The sequence below is a fragment of the Apaloderma vittatum genome, unplaced genomic scaffold, assembly GCF_000703405.1.
Source record: "Apaloderma vittatum isolate BGI_N311 unplaced genomic scaffold, ASM70340v1 scaffold39734, whole genome shotgun sequence".
NCBI classification, from domain to species: domain Eukaryota; kingdom Metazoa; phylum Chordata; class Aves; order Trogoniformes; family Trogonidae; genus Apaloderma; species Apaloderma vittatum.
The window spans coordinates 10,180-27,811 of NW_009715061.1; the positions used below are offsets into that span (position 1 = coordinate 10,180).

The following is a 17,632-nucleotide window of genomic DNA, read 5'->3' on the forward strand; positions in this document are numbered from 1 at the left end:
TAGACAAAGAACGGAGTGGTTAGCACCAGGTCTCACAGTTGTGCCCTTCCCTCACAACCCCTGACCCTGGTCTCATTTCAAGCCAAAGATGCTCCCTTCAGCTCCGGTACCTTATTTCTGCACTGCTACGCAGGCTTAAAATTGATATACTTGATTGATTTCTGTCTTTGCAGCTGCCCCCAAGCAAAGCTGGCTAATGGCACATGTGTTTAGAAAGATAAACAAAACACATCTTACTTAACAAAACCTGTGCCTGTTAAGCAACCCATGCCTGTGCAGGGGAAGCTGTAAAGTCAGAGCCTGCGTCTGTATGAGCCAGAAGTAACTGCTTTCCCAATATGAAGCTGCCAATCATGGGCACAGCTTTGTATCTCACCCAACAAGCAGAGGGGTCCCTGCTCAGAGCCAGCAGAAAGCCAGCAGCCAGCTGAAAGCTCAGAGCCCGCAGATGCTCCAGGTTGTGCCAGGTCCCCTCCCCAGCCTCTTACCTACTGGGAGGTATGAGCATCTCTTCTGACACTAGTCCTTATCATATCTACCTTGTGTGAATATTCTGATCATCACATGTGCAAATTTAAGTCTAGTACCCAGTGCCTCATTGTTAAGAGAGGGAGGGAGGGAGGGAGCGGGGTAAGGAGGGAGTAGGGGAGGGAGAGCCACTCCAGCACAAAACAGCAGCTGATGCATGTGGAAGAGCAGCGTTGGGCAGGAAGGGGAACTTGGTACCAAGATATCTCGCCACGAGTCGAAGACGTACATGGAGTCTGAGGAGAAAAAGGACTTCCTGCTGGCGTCTGGGTTCCTCTTGATGTCTGCATCTGAATCACAAACAGACAAGGTGGAGTAGATGGGGCAGGGCATGGGGATACACTCGTTTCAAACCAAAGTTTCACTGTAAAACTCATCAAGCTGTTCAAAAGCATGTGAACTACAGCACGAACTTCTAGCAGAGGTGTTGAGTAGCAAGGAGGGGTGCAGTCTAATCAGTCTTCTGTCAGAGTTACCAGGGAAAGACATCGTGGGATACTGGGAAAACAGTGAGCCTGAGGTTTGGGGGAGACAAGTGGCTGCTAGTTCAGGTCAGACACCAAGTTCTAGCAGTGACATGGCCTGAAACAGGACTCACACAGGAGCTAGGAGAGCAGGACAGCAAGGTTAGCAAAACGTTTAGTAGCTCTCTACAGGAAGTACAGATGCTGCAAGGGATTAGCAATGGGATGCAGAGTCCTCCTCTCTAGTCGATGGCAACCTGTAAGACCACACGGTGGCCATGCCACAACTCGTCAGCCAGGGCTGGCAGCCTCAGCTCAGCGCTCCAGGGACACAGCAGCAGAGAGCGCGAGCATCCACAGGGGGCCAGCCCTCTGTAGAGGCCACAGACGCATCTCCTGAGGAGGGAGGGGACCAAGATAAGCTGCAGGACACAGGGGTCCTGCTCCCTCCACACCTCCAGCAGCTCCCCAACAACCCTGGGCTGCCCTACATCCCTCCAGTGCCAGCCTCTGGTACCAGGCAGTACCCAGGGGTGACTTCATCAGTCACCTCTCTTTCACTCCAGCATGTTAAGCCCTGACAGGTAATTAATGTCTAACAGTGGAAGGACCCTGGGACAGGAAAACCTTCCAGAAGTTCAAGGCAGGCAGAAACCCTGCTTCATTGCAGATAGACTCCCAGAAAAGGGAAGGAGGGCACACAAGGGGAAAGCACTATATGTCAAGACAGAAGAGAGGACAATGCCACAAACTTCAGCACAGCACGTCTGCTGTTTTGTACCTCCGGGGAGCTCTAAGAATGGGGTCTGCAATGACCACCCCCCCACCAAACACAAGCCTGCAGCTCCCCAAAACCCAATGGCACAGTGCCTGGCCAGGGGAGGCACAGCTCGAGGGCCCTGCTCCTCCAACCCAAGCAGGTCAGCTACATGGACCTGCACAAAGCCCACCTTGACTCCAGGCAGGCCCACACAACAAGGCCAAGGGAATCACCAGCCATCTGAGCCAAGTGTGTCACCCTCGAGCCAAGTGTGTCACCTCTTCTTCTCTGAAGAAGAGCAGGGCTGCCCAGGCAGCAAGGGGAGCAAGTCCCAGTCCTGCCTGTAAATTTCCAAACTCGTGCTAGTGGAGGTCAGCATAGATGCTTGACCCTCTTTCTTTGACATTCATTGCTAGAAACAGGCACAGAAAAGCATCCTCACGCTAAGGAATCCACATATTCGCATCACACAGATGAAATCCTGGCTGAAAAAACCCAGTGAATTCAGGCAAATGTTGCCTCCCAAGCATGTAGGGCACCGGGCGGACATACCTTCTGTGCTCTGGTGCCTTTGGCTTTGCACAGGAAGGTGCCACGTGGCCCTTCACCATGAACATGAGAAAAGAGTGGGGCACACGCAGCACAGTGGAGGCCAAGTGTAATGGGGAGGATGAGCTGGAGAATGATGCCCAGGGCCAACAGAGGGGCCAGTACTGGGATCCTGTTACTGCTCGCCTCCCAACCTTAACTAAAGATACTCCCCCAAAGCCTCCAGTTAGCTGCCCAATATCACCAGGTGGGATAGTACCCAGAAGGCTTGCGAATAGTCTCCACACCCACGGATATCACCTCAGTCCCTGTATGCCAGCTTCAGGCCACGATAAGTGTCCCTGGATGAAATCCCTTGGCTGTAAACAAAACACATCAAGGCTGGCAGGGAAGCTCTGAGCACCAGCATCTCTGGCAGGAGCAATGTGCTGGTGTTGGACACATGACAGGAGAGCTCTGCAGCAGTCCACATAGGCTATTTCCTTGCTAAAGCAAACAGGGAGCACATGAAGGTCATTTAAACGCAACCAGAAGGATTATCTACTAGCACTGTAAACAACAAAAACACCAAGCAAGACCTGGCAGTATGTCACCCCAATGCCCAGAGCCTCCAGCGTGAACGAACTGACTGTGCCCTGTCTGCTCTCACTACTTCTCCCTCCAGGACTTCTTTCTGGAAGGATTCTTCTCTAAGTCAAGTCTGAGCAGGATGGAAAGGTTTGGCTGTGGTTCAGATCAGAGCTACTGCACACTAGCTGTGCCAAACCAAGCCGGATGACGCTCCCCAAGGCACCTGGGATGGAGACTTGGTCCCACACTGTAGAGGACTCTGCTGACATCCAGCCCAGACTCAAACTTCAGCAGCTACAGAGCCACAAAGCTGTGGCTCTGCCAAGCCCTACCCCAGGCCAGACAGACCTTCAACACAGCAAGCACATTTGGTACCTCCAAAACACTGCACAGCAAAACACCCTGAGGTATGGAGCCCACAGCAGAGCTGTTCTGCCTCTGCTCCGCTCCATCCTGCCGTATCATCTTGCCACACCTTTTCTTGGTGACGTCCGGATGATACTATTCACAGTTCCCAGATGTGGCAGGTTTCAGAGCAGTGTGCACATGCACACACACACACACCTAGCACACACACATACGCGTGCTGCAGAGAAGCACTGCAGGGTACTACCTGAGAACAAGGAAGCCATTGACACTGAGAGGCCGTTCTTGGACATTTGAATCAGGTTAGATCCATCGTTACCATCTGTATAACACGGTGATGACAAAACAGTTGACTTCAGTGCTTCGGCCAGGCCAAAGAGAAAGGGCATAACACAAGAGCAGCACTCGCATGAGAGGAGCCCAGAACTGATTTCACACTCCCCTTCGTGGGCTTCAAAACTGAGCCCAAAATCTAGCCCTCAGGGACTGAAAGGAGAGGTTTGTCAAGAGACAAGAATTTCATAGCTGGAAACTGGACTGCTCCATCTTCTTTTCAAAGTCAGTGAGATGGAAGCACTGCTGAGAAGCAAGTCATCCACCTTGGAGAATGAAAAAGTCTCTGAAGGAAAGGGACACCCAGGGATCCCGACAGGCCTCCTACAGGCAATACGTTCAGCCACCCAAGCTGCCAGGAACAGAGACTGCAGGTATTACAGGTCAGAATGTGACCAGTGCCCACCACTGACATCCACAAGATACATAGTCAGACCTATGGCTCCTTATGCATGGGAAGGAGGAGAGCAGGACGGCAGCTCTCCCACCTCTCTCTAACTGTGACATGAAATAGAAACCATCTACCAGCCAGAGGCATCAAATGCTAGAGGGTTACAGAGGATTTTGAAGGAAAATCCTGCTCTCACATAAGGGAAACTGGTTGCTCTGCTCATGCTCAGAATTTAGCCATTTGTTTGGGAAAAGCCATCCTGAAGGCCAGAGGGTCATGCTCCTCTTTGGTGGGACTTATCTCAACACAAGCACACCAAGGAGAAGACTGTCCCTACACAAGAAGCTAACAGTCATTCCCTCCTACCTCGGATCTCGTACTCTTCCACATCCTCCGCAGAGCCGGAGTCAGAGAGCCGCATGGAGCCATGGGAGCTGAACTGGGACCCACTGTCTGTCGCCACAAGACCTGGGAGAAACACAACATAGCCAGGGCATCAGTGGAAGTGGTCTGAAGGGTCATTGACAGCTGAGGGAGGAGCTGACAGCCACGTGTGGCCAGGGCAGGAAGGGATGGAGGGTATGGAGAGAAAACACTGTGGGTTCAAAATGAAATTATATTCCTTAACTCGGTGCCAGCAGCACACAAGTGCAGCATCAGTCCCACTACTATCTTCAACAGCAGCAGAGTTTCATAAATCTCTGCCAGTCCTTGGTACAATATGATTGTTTCCCAAAAACGGGCACGAAGGAAGGATGCCACAAGGACAGAAACCCCACATTCTGCTAGCTGATGAGCCCAAAACACATCACCCACTGTCTGAGCCCAACTCCTGGCAGGTCGGGAACAGGTGTCTGGTGCGGATCTGCTGGCGTCGAATGCGAATCTTTTGTTTAAGCTCCTGGATTTCCTTGTCACTGTCTTCCTCCTCCTCCTCCAGCTGCCGGCTCATCATGTTGCATTTCATCAGCTCAATGGCAGCGATCAGGGACTCCGAGATGCTGAAGTGGGCATTCTCCTGCAAGGCAAGAGCAAAGGCATTCAAGGCTGTACCATGGAGACACTAGGAAGACTTGGTAAAATCTTCTTCCCCACCTGCAACAGGGAGGAGCATATAGAGAGTTGGAGAAAGAACTTAATCCTGTCAACCCCATGAGACCTATCTCTTCTATGAGGACCTAGAAACCAAAGCCTTCTTGGGCACCAGAATATTCACAAAACACAAGGAATATCCTACAAAGACAATGTTCAACACATTCACTCTGGGGAGTCAGCAAATGTTGCTGAGAAGAAGCACTAATATGTTGCAAAGCTGCTGTGTATATGCTGGATTGGCAGATCCTGGCTGTCAGACACCACTGAGGAACTCAACCTTGAAGCTCTATAGCACGAAATACTACGGGACTATCTTCCTCATGGAGTGAAGTATCACTGAACCTGCAGTAAGATGCATTCTCCAATGCACACAGGCTGCTGGTACCTCCCTCACCTTCTCCAGGTCTGCACAACTGCCAAAGTCCTGCTCAGAGAGGTAGCTGATGAGGGACTGCCCTTCCGAGGGTCTTCTGAACATCCCTTCCCCCGAGCTCAGGTACTGTCCAGAGTCTAAAAAGCAAGAGACAAACGTATGAGGGAGTGAGCTGCTGCTATCCCCATACTAACGAGCCCTGCCAGTGCCCAGCCAGCATTCCACAAGCAGGTGCCAGCAGCTGAGGCCACTGCAGCTGTTGGAGGAGCCTGACCAGGAGCGAGTGTCCCTGCTGAGGCTGCCTGAACTCACCGTACTCCATGTACAGGGAGCTGGGTGTGCTCAGTTCACTGCTCTGGGTGGAAGCGGAGACTGGCCCTCTCCCTCCACCCGGATCGCCGTGAGACTCTGGAAGGGAAGACACCACCAGGCACACATCAGTATCCCAGAGGTACCCAGCCATCGCACAGGATGAAATGAAAGGGGCTCAGCATTGCACAGGCAGGCACAAACAGATGGGAAGCGAGGAAGGAAATCTTCCTACTCCATGTCGCGGCTGAGGGCAAGCCCAGGAGGGGACAAAGTTAGAAAGGCATTTCAGGGCAGGAGAGGAGAAGGGGAAAGAAAGAGAGAAGCTCATGAGAGCTGTGGAGTGGATGAGTCCCCAGTCTTTCTCTCTTTATCCCCTAGAAGAGCTGGGGGACACAGCAGGCTCCAGCAAGCACCTCTGCCAGCCCCTTCTTCCTGATGCAGTATCTCTGGGGAAGAGTTATCCCCTGGGGCAGACAGTCAGGAGATGAGGGAAAACCTGAGCAGCCAAGTGAACTGTGGGGCTCTCAGAGCTGCAAAGCAGCCCGGACAACAGTGGAAGGAGGCATCTGAAGGACGTGCTCTTGCTGAACTAGAAGCCAGGGTTGCCCACACACAACTCTGGAATCCGGGCTGCAGTGCTCAAGGTGACCTACACAGTTTGTGGGCAGGGCTCTGGTCCATGCACGCACTGTGGTGCAAGTCCCTGCCACGCTGAGCCAGTGGGGACTGCCAGGAGCTGGCCTGATCAGAGACCAACAGCAGTTTGTGCCCTACAGAGAGCCACAGCCCCAGGGAGTGCCCAGACAGAGCGGCTGGGTGACAAAGGACTGCTCAAGGACACTGAAAACACCCTGGCTGGAGTGGAACAGGAGCATATGGGTGCGGAGATGGGTCAGAGCTGACTGACGTCCCACCATCCTGAGCACAACAGAAGGGCAACCCATCCTCTCAACCTCCTCTTCGCTCCCAGCTTTGTGCCACAAGCCTGAGGTGGTTGGAGGCTCCCGAGCCCACCAACACCAGCATCTCCCTGCCATGATTATGAAGCAGCAGCCACCAGGATGGGGCTTGGAACCAACCCACCCCACGGGTTGGGTGAGAAAGGAGACCCAACGGGGTGGGAGGCTCTCACAGCTGATCGCTGCAGCCGGGCAGGTTACCCTGCAGCCACCTCAACCCTGCGGAACACCAGCACAGAAACCACCTCATGATCATCAGCCTGGGGGAGGCCACATACAACTGAGCCTGCTGCTGAAGGGTAAAGTAAGGCAGTGCTCTACAGAGCTGGAGCAGGACACAGGGCTGGACATGTCTGCCTGAACACCCACCAGTTCCAGCAAGAAGCCTCCCCAGCCACAGAGTCCTCAGCACCCAGATGCGAACTCAACAAACCTCATGCTTCTCTTCAATAGAAGCAGAAGAAAACAACCCATTTTTTTTTGAGCTGCTGACTCTCGCCATGCGTGGAGCAAGGGGATGGCAGCACCCTAACACCTCTGCTTGGGGGGAAACCTCCTCCGACCCAGAAAAGCACATGGGAGTCCTGGCTGTGGGTGCAACCACACTGGCTGGGACATGGCTGAACTCAGCCAACACCAAACCTCTCTGTGCCACAGATCCACTAACTGAAAGGGAAAAATAAGATGTTCAAGCCCATGCCTGTTTAGCTGTCAGCGCTTGTTTGATAGGTGAGAGACAAAACCTCTCCTGGCTCCCGAGGCAGTGGGCTGGAGGAAAAGGCAGGTGACATAGCTCAGGGATTCGGTGGCCAATGCCATGCAGGGGAACGGGGTGCCCTTCTGGGCCTGGCCCAGTGTTCCCAAACACCAAGCTGGGATGTTCAGTCAGGTCACATGCAGAAACTTGACCATGCTTCAAAGCACCAGCTGGGACACAGGAACACAAGTAATTTTTTTGGTTTTCTAAACGGACACTAATGGGTTGATGGAAATCCTGAACTTAATGCAATGATAACTAATGAAGGGCTGTTGTACTGGCTCCCAAACCTGCCACTGGATCTTCTATTATAATGCTGATATCCCTGAGGCCTCCTGGGCAGACAGAGGAGGAGGAGGAGGGCAGCATTAAGGGAGAGAAAACAGACTGGTTACTACTCAGCAAGGACATCCACTTCTCCCACGAAAGCAGCACCAGTGGGGCAGACTCCCACAAACTGGTTGTCCCCTCACATCACACTCCCTCCCCATCACCCATTCATCCACTCAAGAGCACAGTAGGACCCAGCAGGCTACCAGTAGGATGAGCCCAAGCTCCAGTCCAGTGCCTTGCCATGGCCCCATCGCCCAGCTGGGCAAGGCCAGTGGGGAAGCAGGACACCTAATGCCACACCAGTGCTGCCATGTTCTAAGTTTTTGGTAAAAGCTGCCAATGCCGATAACAGACTGGCCCAGGCATTCTGGGAAAGAAGATGTCAGCCCATCACCCCAGTGCAGAGCCAGAAAGCTAAGGGCAAAGACTAAATTTCCCAACCACTGACCCACTGTTCCCCTCACCAACATGATCCATGGAGTCAAAGGGGTGGCCAGCATCAGCCTCCCTGTACCAGGGACTCCCACACCCCAAAGCCATCACAGAAAAGCTGCCCCATTACCATGCAACTTCCCCGAAGCCACGTTGGTATCGGAGTGCGAGCGCATGTGGCTCTTCTTGAGGATGCCTTGTGGAGTTGACGACTGTCCCTCTGAAAAGCTGGACCGGCGCAATAGGCTCAGGCCCCTGCTTCCTCCTCCGCTTGCACCCTGCTCCCCCAGGGATGAGACCGAGTCCAGTTTCTGGGAGCTGCTGGAGGAGAAGAGTTTGGAGCTACTGCTCTTGGTGCTGTTCGTGCTGCTGCCGCTGCTGCTGCTGCACGCCTGGCCCCGGCGCCCCAAGTTCCCGATGGCCAGGTACTCTGGTCCGTCGTTAACATCGCTCTGCGGATCATCCTGACTCCCTGTCCAAGTGTCCTCGCTTTGGCTGGTGGTGCTGGAGCTCATCTCGCTGGCCGGAGAAAAGGGGTCTTTCGGTGAGGGGATGTGGAAACAGGTGGCAGAGCCGGACTGCTCCAGAGAGGACCTGTCCTCGCTGAAGGAGGAGGACCGGGTGGACGGGCAGTGCTCCTGGGGCTGGCTGGTACTGGAGTTGACAGAGGAGCTCACTGGTCTCCTGTCTGGACACAGGCAGAAGCAGGATGTCACCACCCCAGCACAAGCAGACCACCCTAAGGCAATAAGCTTGTGGCATCACACTGGCATCCCCATCCACCACGGGCAAAGGCCAGGGACCATCCTCCCATTGCAGACAGAGATCTTCTTATACCCACCCATCACAGCAAATCCAAGAGCAGAAAAAAAGGCAAAGTCTTTTCTGAATCTACTCTGAGCTGTCCAGCCCACTCTCATTACCTGAAAGGCCAGAGGAGGCTGGATGGTGGAGGCTGGAGAAGGACCCAAAGCAGCGCTGCTGCGTGCAGCCTGCAGTGGGGACGTACGGGGATGCGGGGAGTGCAGTCAGGCTCTGACTCTTGGTCACGAGAGACAGACCGTCACTCTTCCTGGTAAGCTGCAGAGAAGCGGCATCATTAATATGTGAGCATTTACGGGGCTACAAGCCAAAGGAGCAGCAATGGAAAGGAATTGATCTGCGAGTGCTTGGTCACCAGCAAGCAAAGAATGTGGCAGCCCTGGAAGCAGAAGGATGGGGAGGGAAAAACGTGGCAGCTGTGGCAAAGGGAAGCTACTTTGTTTGGAGCTACATGGCAGAATCCCGTCGGGAAATTACCAGGCTCTCAGTGAAAGGATCCAGGCAGGCCAGCGCCCCAGGCAGATGGCTCCCGTGTCCTTCAGCATGGCAGTCACACATGTCTCTTGTCCCAGCAGAAGAACCTGACGCACACAGGGATGGCAATGATGTGCCGGCCAGCTGAAAGAACACAGTCCCCATTTAATGAAGCCACATTAATTGCTCTCCTCTGGGGAGCAATGTGTAAAGAGAGCAGCAACCGTTCCCCTCCTCTGAGAGGGGGCAGCTGGCATGGGGCTGCACAGGGGGTCGATGGCATCACCAGCAGCAATGAACACCCAGGTGTCCTGGGGTGCTGCCCATCCCCTTGGAGGGTGGCTGTCACTCATGATCAGGCAGCTCTGCTTGCTGGCCCTGAAGCCTGGGATTGTTGGAGAGGGCTTCAGAGATGCTTCTTACATGGAACCTGTCCTCAGGTCCCCATACTCGAATCCTTGACGTTAGCCAGAACCAAAGCGCCCCACCACAGGCTCCAGACAGCCATATTCCCCATCCTGACCCCTGCCAGGCTTGTGCAGGGACCAGTTCACCGCTTTCCTTCCCTCCTGGAGCTCCAAGTCCAGCCCCTCGTCCCAAGGCTCCATGTGCCCTGAATGAGACCTCGCATGAACAGCTGCTGCCAGCCAGCGTCCGAGGAGAGCCAGATGTAAAAGCCAGGATCTCAACTCACCATGGAGGTGTCGATCTGAGCCAGAAGCCTGGGGTTGTTCTGCTCAACAGCCTCCAGGCACTGCAGCATGGCCGTGACGTGGGCGTCACTGAGCAGGAAGGCGGTGTCTGCGGAGAGAACACTGATGCTCAGGGGGACTCCCTCTCACTCCCATGGTTTGACAGCACCAGTTGCTCACATGCAAACCTTTTCTGCCGTTCCCCCTCGCTTTCAGGCAGCTTAGCAATGCCACCAGCTAGATATTTTCCCAACAAGAAGGAACAAGCCAGCTTCTCTTTACCTGCGTAGAATTTCCTGATGTACTGCCGGTTCCCCAGGAGCGGTCTCAGCTGTGCCGAGAGGCAGTGGCACTGCAGGCTGTGCTGCAGCCACAGCTGCGCGATGGCCTGGTCCCCCAGGCCCTCGAGGTCAGACTTGCCACTCTCCTGCAGGCTGATGAACTAGAAAGGGACATCAGGCACAGGTCAAGGCACACAGAGGCAAGCGGTGACTGTTTAACCATAAGGCTCTGGTTCCCCTCCTGTCTAATGGCAGCTTTCCAGTGCCGGTCACCATCAGTTGGAAGGAGGACATACCACAGCAGCCTCATAGCCACCAGGAAGACAAAGCACTGGGCAGAAACAATGCTTCAAAGGTCAGCCAGTGACCAAGGTCCTCCAACAGCCACCAGAACTGTGAATTTCTCCTGCAGGTTCTTCCACCCGTGTGCCTCGCCCCTGATCCGGAGGGACCACACGCTCCCAAATCCAACCCGACCCCGGTGGTGACAGTCACGCTCTTGCTGACACATTAACTGGGGAAGGTTACAGCAATGCCTGAGCTGCTGCAGGTTGAAAAGCTGGATCAGAGTCACACCCCACGTCCCCCCAGCAGCAGGCCGGAGATAGGGACCACCAGCCTCTTGCATCCGTCCATGGTGGGGATTACGGTTGTCAGCACAGGGCACCTGACGACCAGGAGCATCCCCGTGTGCCAGTGGCCGGCATAAGCCAGGAATGGGAGAACCAAACACACAGTGAAGCCACAACCCAGCAATGGGACAGCCCAGACCTTCAGAGCTTTGCACAGAAGCATGAATCACCCCTGCAAGCACACAAGCGTTGCTTGTGCCAGTTCCCTTGGTGATGCTCACTGCAGCTGCCCGAGCCGAGCTGGAGACTGGCCTGGGAGAAATAAGTAGCCAATTGTCTGCTTCAGCCCCTGCAAGCTGTGGAGCTGCTTCACCCATGGCAGGCCAACAGCCAAGGTGCCGCTAGCCCACCAGCGAGGCTCGTAGCCCAGCTGCCCTTCCCTGCTGGACACACAAGGCCACCCCACCAGAACCCACCTTCTCCAGGTGATGAGCAGAACCAGGACTCAGCCAACGAATGTCCTTCACAAACTGCCAGTAGTCCTTCTGTCGGCAGCACACCTGCCCGGGACAGGCGTGGTTAGGTGCCACCACCCAAACCCCAGGTAAATAACAATCCCCGTTAGCCCCTTGCTACCGCGAGAGGACAGCCCCTAAAGCTGCCAAGACAGGCCAGAAAATAGGCAAGGGAAGAGCAGCACTGCTTCATAGAGGAGAAAAAAAGCAAGTGTATAACACAAGTTTTGTAGACCAAGGCAAAAAACATGTGATGTAGATCTTCTGCCCTCCCATGGTGACCTCTCAGTCATAGCCCACAAATAATCAGAGAGTAGAACGCCCAAGCTCCAGTTCTTCCATCATGGTAAGACCCTTGTCCCTCATACAGCGGAGACAGGTCTTGGGACAGGGATGGGACAGCACTGCACACCCGCAGTGCAACAAAGATTCTAAACGCCAACCACAGGTCTGCCAAGTTCCCATGTCACTGTTCCCTTTCCTGCCAGAGCGGGATCTGTAGGAGAGTCCTGATGCCTCCACACTGCAAAGTCAGACCTCAGCGAGGGGACATGAAGAGCAACAGAATCACAGGATGTCAGGGGTTGGCAGGGACCTCAAAAGATCGTCTCATCCAGCCCCCCTGCCAGAGCAGGATTACCTACAGCAGGTCGCACAGGAACACATCCAGGCGGGTTTTGAAAGTCTCCAGAGAAGGAGACTCCACAATATCCCCGGGCAGCCTGTGCCAGAGCTCTGTCACCCTCACAGTGAAAAAGTTTTTTCTAATGTTTTTGTGGAACCTCCTGTGTTCCAGCTTGTACCCATTGTCCCTTGTCCTGTCATTTGACATCACTGAGAAGAGCCTGGCTCCATCCTCCTGACACTCCCCCTTGACATATTTATAAACATTAATGAGGTCACCCCTCAGCCTCCTCTTCTCCAGGCTAAAGAGACCCAGCTCCTTCAGCCTTTCCTCATGAGGGAGATGTTCCACTCCCTCCATCATCTTTGTGGCTCTGCACTGGACTCTCTGCAGCAGTTCCCTGTCTCTCTGGAGCTGAGGGGCCCAGAACTGGACACAATATTCCAGATGTGGCCTCACCAGGGCAGAGTAGAGGGGCAGGAGGACCTCTCTCAATCTACTAGCCACCTCCCTTCTAATACACCCCAGGATACCATTGGCCAGGAAAACACATCCCAGCAAAACCAGCAACCATCACTGTCTTCTGATGCAAGCCACCACTGAGGACACCAGCATGGCTGAGAACCTCAGGTAATAAACTTGGCGTTGCATTTCTGCCAGCTCTTTGCTGCTGTTCGCCTCAGTTTTATTCAGGCAATGACTTATTTTCTTCTTAGCTGTTCTTCCCGTTGAAGAGGAACTGCAGCAGAGTTGCTGTTTTCCTCACCACCCTATCGGATGTAAACACAGCCCCAAAACGTCTCTCTTCACCAAAAAGCTGATTATTTTTTCTTCCACCTCTATTTCCTCTTTCACAAGCACCAGAGGGTTCTGTTTTGTGGTTTATTTGTTCAAAGGGTGGTTTGGTTTTTTAAAACTAGAAAACTAACATGGCAATTTTAGTCTAGACTGAAATGAGAGTTTCTAGACAAATAAATAAAATTCACTCTGAAGTTTAAAAACCTTTTACCCTAGTTCTCTTAACATGTACATATAGATCTTTTTCATTTATTTTTTAAATTTATTCCCTGTTATAGAAAAACGCTGACAAGAAAATAAAGTGTTTTGCTGGAAGTAACTGCTGTTAGGAAGCTGCATTTTTACAGACCTGCCTTTGCAGCTCCTACAGCTTGTTTAGTGCCCAAGCAGGGGAGACATTTCTAAATAAAAAAGCTGCCTTTGCCTATAGTAAGATCATCAAGGAAGGCAACATGGCGTTCTGCTTTGCAAGTCTGGCACTAACTGTCACCAATAGACAAACAAGTGTAAATTATTTAAATCTCACTTCCTGAAGCCTATTAATAGCACATCTATCAGAAGGCAGCACTGCACTCCTCATGTGTAAAAGGTAGTTTCTCTGCGGATCAACCAAAGAAGGTCCCTGGTCCGTGCTGCTGGGGACTAAAGGGAACAGAGCAGCTCTGTAACGAGCGCTGGCTGCAAACTCCATAAATCCGGGAGCAAAGCACCCTGCTGGGACAACCTGCCAGCCTGGCTCTTCCTAGAGCCATATTAGCTCAGGTGCAGCATCGCACAGATGCAGTTTTCCTGCTCCTGGACCCAGCTGGCCCATGCAAGCTGCCTGGAGGTTCTTCATCTCTCTCTGGGTGGCAGAGCCACGGATGGGAAGCCTGGCTCCAGGCATGCCCCACAGACTTGCTCCAATTTTCCATTGTAAATTAATTGTGCTGGTAATTGCAAGCTGAAAGGGAGATCTTCAGGCCTTTGTACGCAAGTGGGAAAGAGGAATTCTTCCAGGCAGCCATGGGAGGGGGAATGACTGGGTGAGTATCTGCAAGGCATGAAAAGAGCCTGGAAAGAGAGATCCCATTCATGCAGAGCACAGATTTGGCTGCCAGCGCCTGTTATTACCACAGCTAACCAGAAACAGTAAAGATGTGAGGTTTCTCTTGCCAGACCTCGCTGGGGAGTTTTCCAAGTGTAGATGATACGGGGCTGACTCACTGCAAATCCAACTTTATCCCTTGGCTGCAGCAGGAAGAAAGGAGAGATGGGCTGGCCTCAATGCAGGAGGCACAGATACACAGAAAAAAAACCCACTGAAGGCAGATGAGATAGAAAGAACAGGCACTCAGGTCCCTTTGACAACTGCAGCACTTGCCACGCAAGCTCAGTCCCCACTTCCATCACTGCTACAAGCATTGCTCCTACTCCGTGCTACAAGCACCGAAGCTGCTACAGGCAGTCGGCCAGGACAAAGCCCTACCTTGTCGTGGATGAGCCCGTGGTAGAGGATGCTGTGCATGTCCCTGCAGAGCCGTTCCAAGCCGCCATACTTGGACCAGACATTTGGGTTGCTGGTGGACACCAAACATTCCACTGTGGTCTTCAGGTTGCCTAGCAGCTTCCAGTGCTCCTTCCTGAAGAGGAACACAGCAAGTTGCATCAGATGTACAGCCAAGAGGAGCTTCACGACAGAACAACAATATTGTACTCTCTCCAAGGACCCTCTGGTCAGGCTGAAACCTTTGGTGGTCCAGAAGCTAGAAAAGGCGAGCTACAGGACTTTACACCTCCCTGTGGTCTCCCATACATGGTTTGTGGACAAGAGGCCGTATCGTAATGATTCTTGGGATGACTGGAAGCCACCACCAGTGTGGTCTCAGGAGACTGCAGAACAAAGACTGACGGTTCCTGCAACATACCGCTTGCTTAGTGGTATACAAAGCCGGAGGACATCTTTTCCTTCGCTCTCTATCAGAGACTGTTCAGAGGAGCAGCCCGTCAGGAGTGCAGCAGCTGCAAGGCAACAGCATGATGTCCATCCCATCTAACAGACACTGACCACGCTGCACCCACATTTAGAGAGCTGCGCTCCCCGAGCAACGCACACTGCATCCAGCCCTCCGACACCATCAGGATGCAGAGGGGCTCCACTTCAAGACTGCTAACTCTCCATCTCCATCATCTCCACAGCTGTTCTCTGGCCTCCCAGATGCTGTAGGGACAAGCTGACTTTCTTGCAAAAGTGTTCATCGTGTTCTGGACAGAGATTAGCAAACTGCAGGTGTAGTTTAGAGCTTTCACAGCACTTCTCATCGATATCACTCCCCTCATCTACCCTGCACACAGCAAGAAATCATCATTATCCACCATAAAGCCGTAGTGATGTTGCAGGGAGGTAATGTCATTTGCTTATGCAAAAGCAAATCTGGGGAAGGAAGGTTTGACCAAGGTCCCCAATCGAGCTGCTTAACAGAGCAACAGCAGCTGTCACAAAACCATATTCAGATAGGAGCCACTCTCTCAGAAGCAATAGGGATGTTGCAAGGTATAATTGGGGGTGTAAATGCCAAAACAATATGCCTCTGCAGGGTTTGTAACAAAAGCATCCAAGGTGACAGCTTTGAATGAAAGTCCAACCTTTCAACTGGCAAAAAACCACAACTGTCTCAGCTGTTAATCCCTACCACAGCTAAAAACAAACTGTATTTCCAAAGCCCTGAGGGATGCACATGCTCCTTGACCAGGGATGCCCAGAGCACCATTGTTGGTCCCCGGCTGAAGAGCATGGGCAGCCACTGAGCTCAAACCTGCATCAGCTCCTCCCAAAGACACTTCTAATACCCAGAGCTAGGAAATGTAAGTGAAAGCTCAGCCACGTCATTGATTTTTCAAGTCAATGAGTCAAGAGAACTGCCTCCTGCGTCATTTCATGCTATAAAAAAGAAGTGATGCACACAAGGATGCGGGGGTAGGACACACATAGCTGTGCCTTTCCAAATGAACCATCGCATTAAAGGAGTTGTGCATCCCCCCCACAGGCAGGAAACCAGGATCCTGGAGTCACAGCTCTCTCCTAGCACAGGGAAACTAAGGTTAGGCAATCCTCAAACAAAATAACCTTAAAATGTTTAGATATTTAACTCAGAAGCACATCAGGAACAAGCAGCACAATGAAAACACCTTGCAGAGGTGATGCAGAAGCTACCAAAAACTCATTAAAACCACGTAAGACAGTAAGGATTCCCATGAGACTTGCCGACCCAAAGCAATTGACAAGTTGGACGCACAAGACCCTGCTGATATCCAAACCCGGCTGTTTCTGGGCTGAAACATGGTACATGCTGAAGAGCATACAGTGACACAAGGTTGAATAAATGAAGGCCCATATAGTTGGCTGCAGGTGGCAGGAAAATCGTGAGAGAGCAGCTAACCATATCTCAGCTTTGAGCAGACTCGTGGGTTAACCTGGAATTAGCAGCAGGGCTTGCTCCTCTCTCACTGACAGAGCTGGGCTTGGACTGCCAGGAGGGATGGAGAAAGCCTGAGCCCCAGCTGCCCCAAAGTTTCCTGTTTCAGCATGTTTTCGGAGCAATACTAAGAAATCTCCTTGTTTTTTCCTAAATAAATAGAACCCTGCTTTGCTAGTGCTAAAGAAAGCCTGACATGGCGTAAGGCCAACTCATATCACAGCATGAGAACACCCCGACTTACAGGAAGGGCAAAGTGAGCAACACGCCCCAGGGAGGTCACAGTACACGAGGAGAGCTTCCCCTGCAAGAACGATGCATGCTTCTAGTCTCCTGCTCTAGCAAAGCCTGGTTCCCCCAGCCAGAAGGGCCAAGGGTGTTCGCAGGGTCCCCCGCTGGCAGAGCACTGTGAGATCTCGGCCACATCCCTCTCCCTCCAAAGAGATGACCTCAGGTCCAACCCTGCCATAAGCTCAGCACTGGGTCTCCTTGCTTTACCACCACACTCGTTAGTTCTTCACTACGAGGTGGGTGAGACACTGAACAGGTTGCTGAGGGAAGCTGTGGATGCCCCATCTCTGGAAGTGATCAAGGCCAGGCTGGACAGGACTTTGAGCAACCTGGTCTAGTGGGAGGCACCCCTGCCCATGGCAGGGGGTTGGAACTAGACGAGCTTTAAGGTCCCTTCCAACTCAAGCCATTCTACGACTCTATCTACAGGTACAGCAACATCAATACACGTACAGGAGCTGTCCCAAATATAACAGAACCTTTTGCACTGGAGTGATAAGACAGAAAACAGCCTTGGAGCAAGAAACGGCTTAATGATGACGGTGACAAGGAAATGCTGCTTGCTCTCCCAAGGCTTTCTCAGCCTCTCCATGTCAGTAAAGGTGACTCAGAGGAGAGGCAGGGAGCCATGCTGCTGACTCAGGTGAACTTCATTTAAATTAAAACCAAACCCTAGTTATTTTCCAAAACAGAACCACACGGGTAGCTAGTATTTAGAAAATAATAAAAATTATGCTCATCTTTCTTGCAAACATCTGCTGTGTGTCTCCCTGTGCTCTGCAGGAGGAGTGTAGCAATGGCTGCCTGGACCCTGTCCTCTACCTAGAGGAGTCTCTCGATCCTTCTTAGCACACTAAAGAGATTGGGCTGAGGCTGCCGAGGGCG

The 17,632-nt window shown here is 52.6% G+C and overlaps 1 protein-coding gene across 2 annotated transcripts in view; it reads right to left on the reverse strand.

Annotated features, from left to right (window-relative positions):
• Positions 1 to 14,616, reverse strand: part of KIAA0226 (KIAA0226 ortholog) — an 18,657-nt gene extending 4,041 nt beyond the window's left edge. The window contains exons 1-13 of one of the 2 annotated variants that reach the window (XM_009868963.1): positions 14,470 to 14,613; positions 11,540 to 11,623; positions 10,493 to 10,652; positions 10,213 to 10,319; positions 9,146 to 9,302; positions 8,353 to 8,910; positions 7,748 to 7,792; positions 5,742 to 5,837; positions 5,451 to 5,566; positions 4,778 to 4,979; positions 4,328 to 4,429; positions 758 to 818; positions 299 to 328 (exon numbers count right to left, since the gene is read on the reverse strand). In XM_009868963.1, coding sequence (XP_009867265.1) covers positions 299 to 328; positions 758 to 818; positions 4,328 to 4,429; positions 4,778 to 4,979; positions 5,451 to 5,566; positions 5,742 to 5,837; positions 7,748 to 7,792; positions 8,353 to 8,910; positions 9,146 to 9,302; positions 10,213 to 10,319; positions 10,493 to 10,652; positions 11,540 to 11,623; positions 14,470 to 14,508 — 1,757 coding nt within the window. In that variant the 5' untranslated portion in view covers positions 14,509 to 14,613. Of the gene's footprint in view, positions 1 to 298; positions 329 to 757; positions 819 to 4,327; positions 4,430 to 4,777; positions 4,980 to 5,450; positions 5,567 to 5,741; positions 5,838 to 7,747; positions 7,793 to 8,352; positions 8,911 to 9,145; positions 9,303 to 10,212; positions 10,320 to 10,492; positions 10,653 to 11,539; positions 11,624 to 14,469 lie in introns of both variants that reach the window. The other variant, XM_009868964.1, reaches the window with a different exon arrangement.
• Positions 14,617 to 17,632: the final 3,016 nt, after the last annotated feature.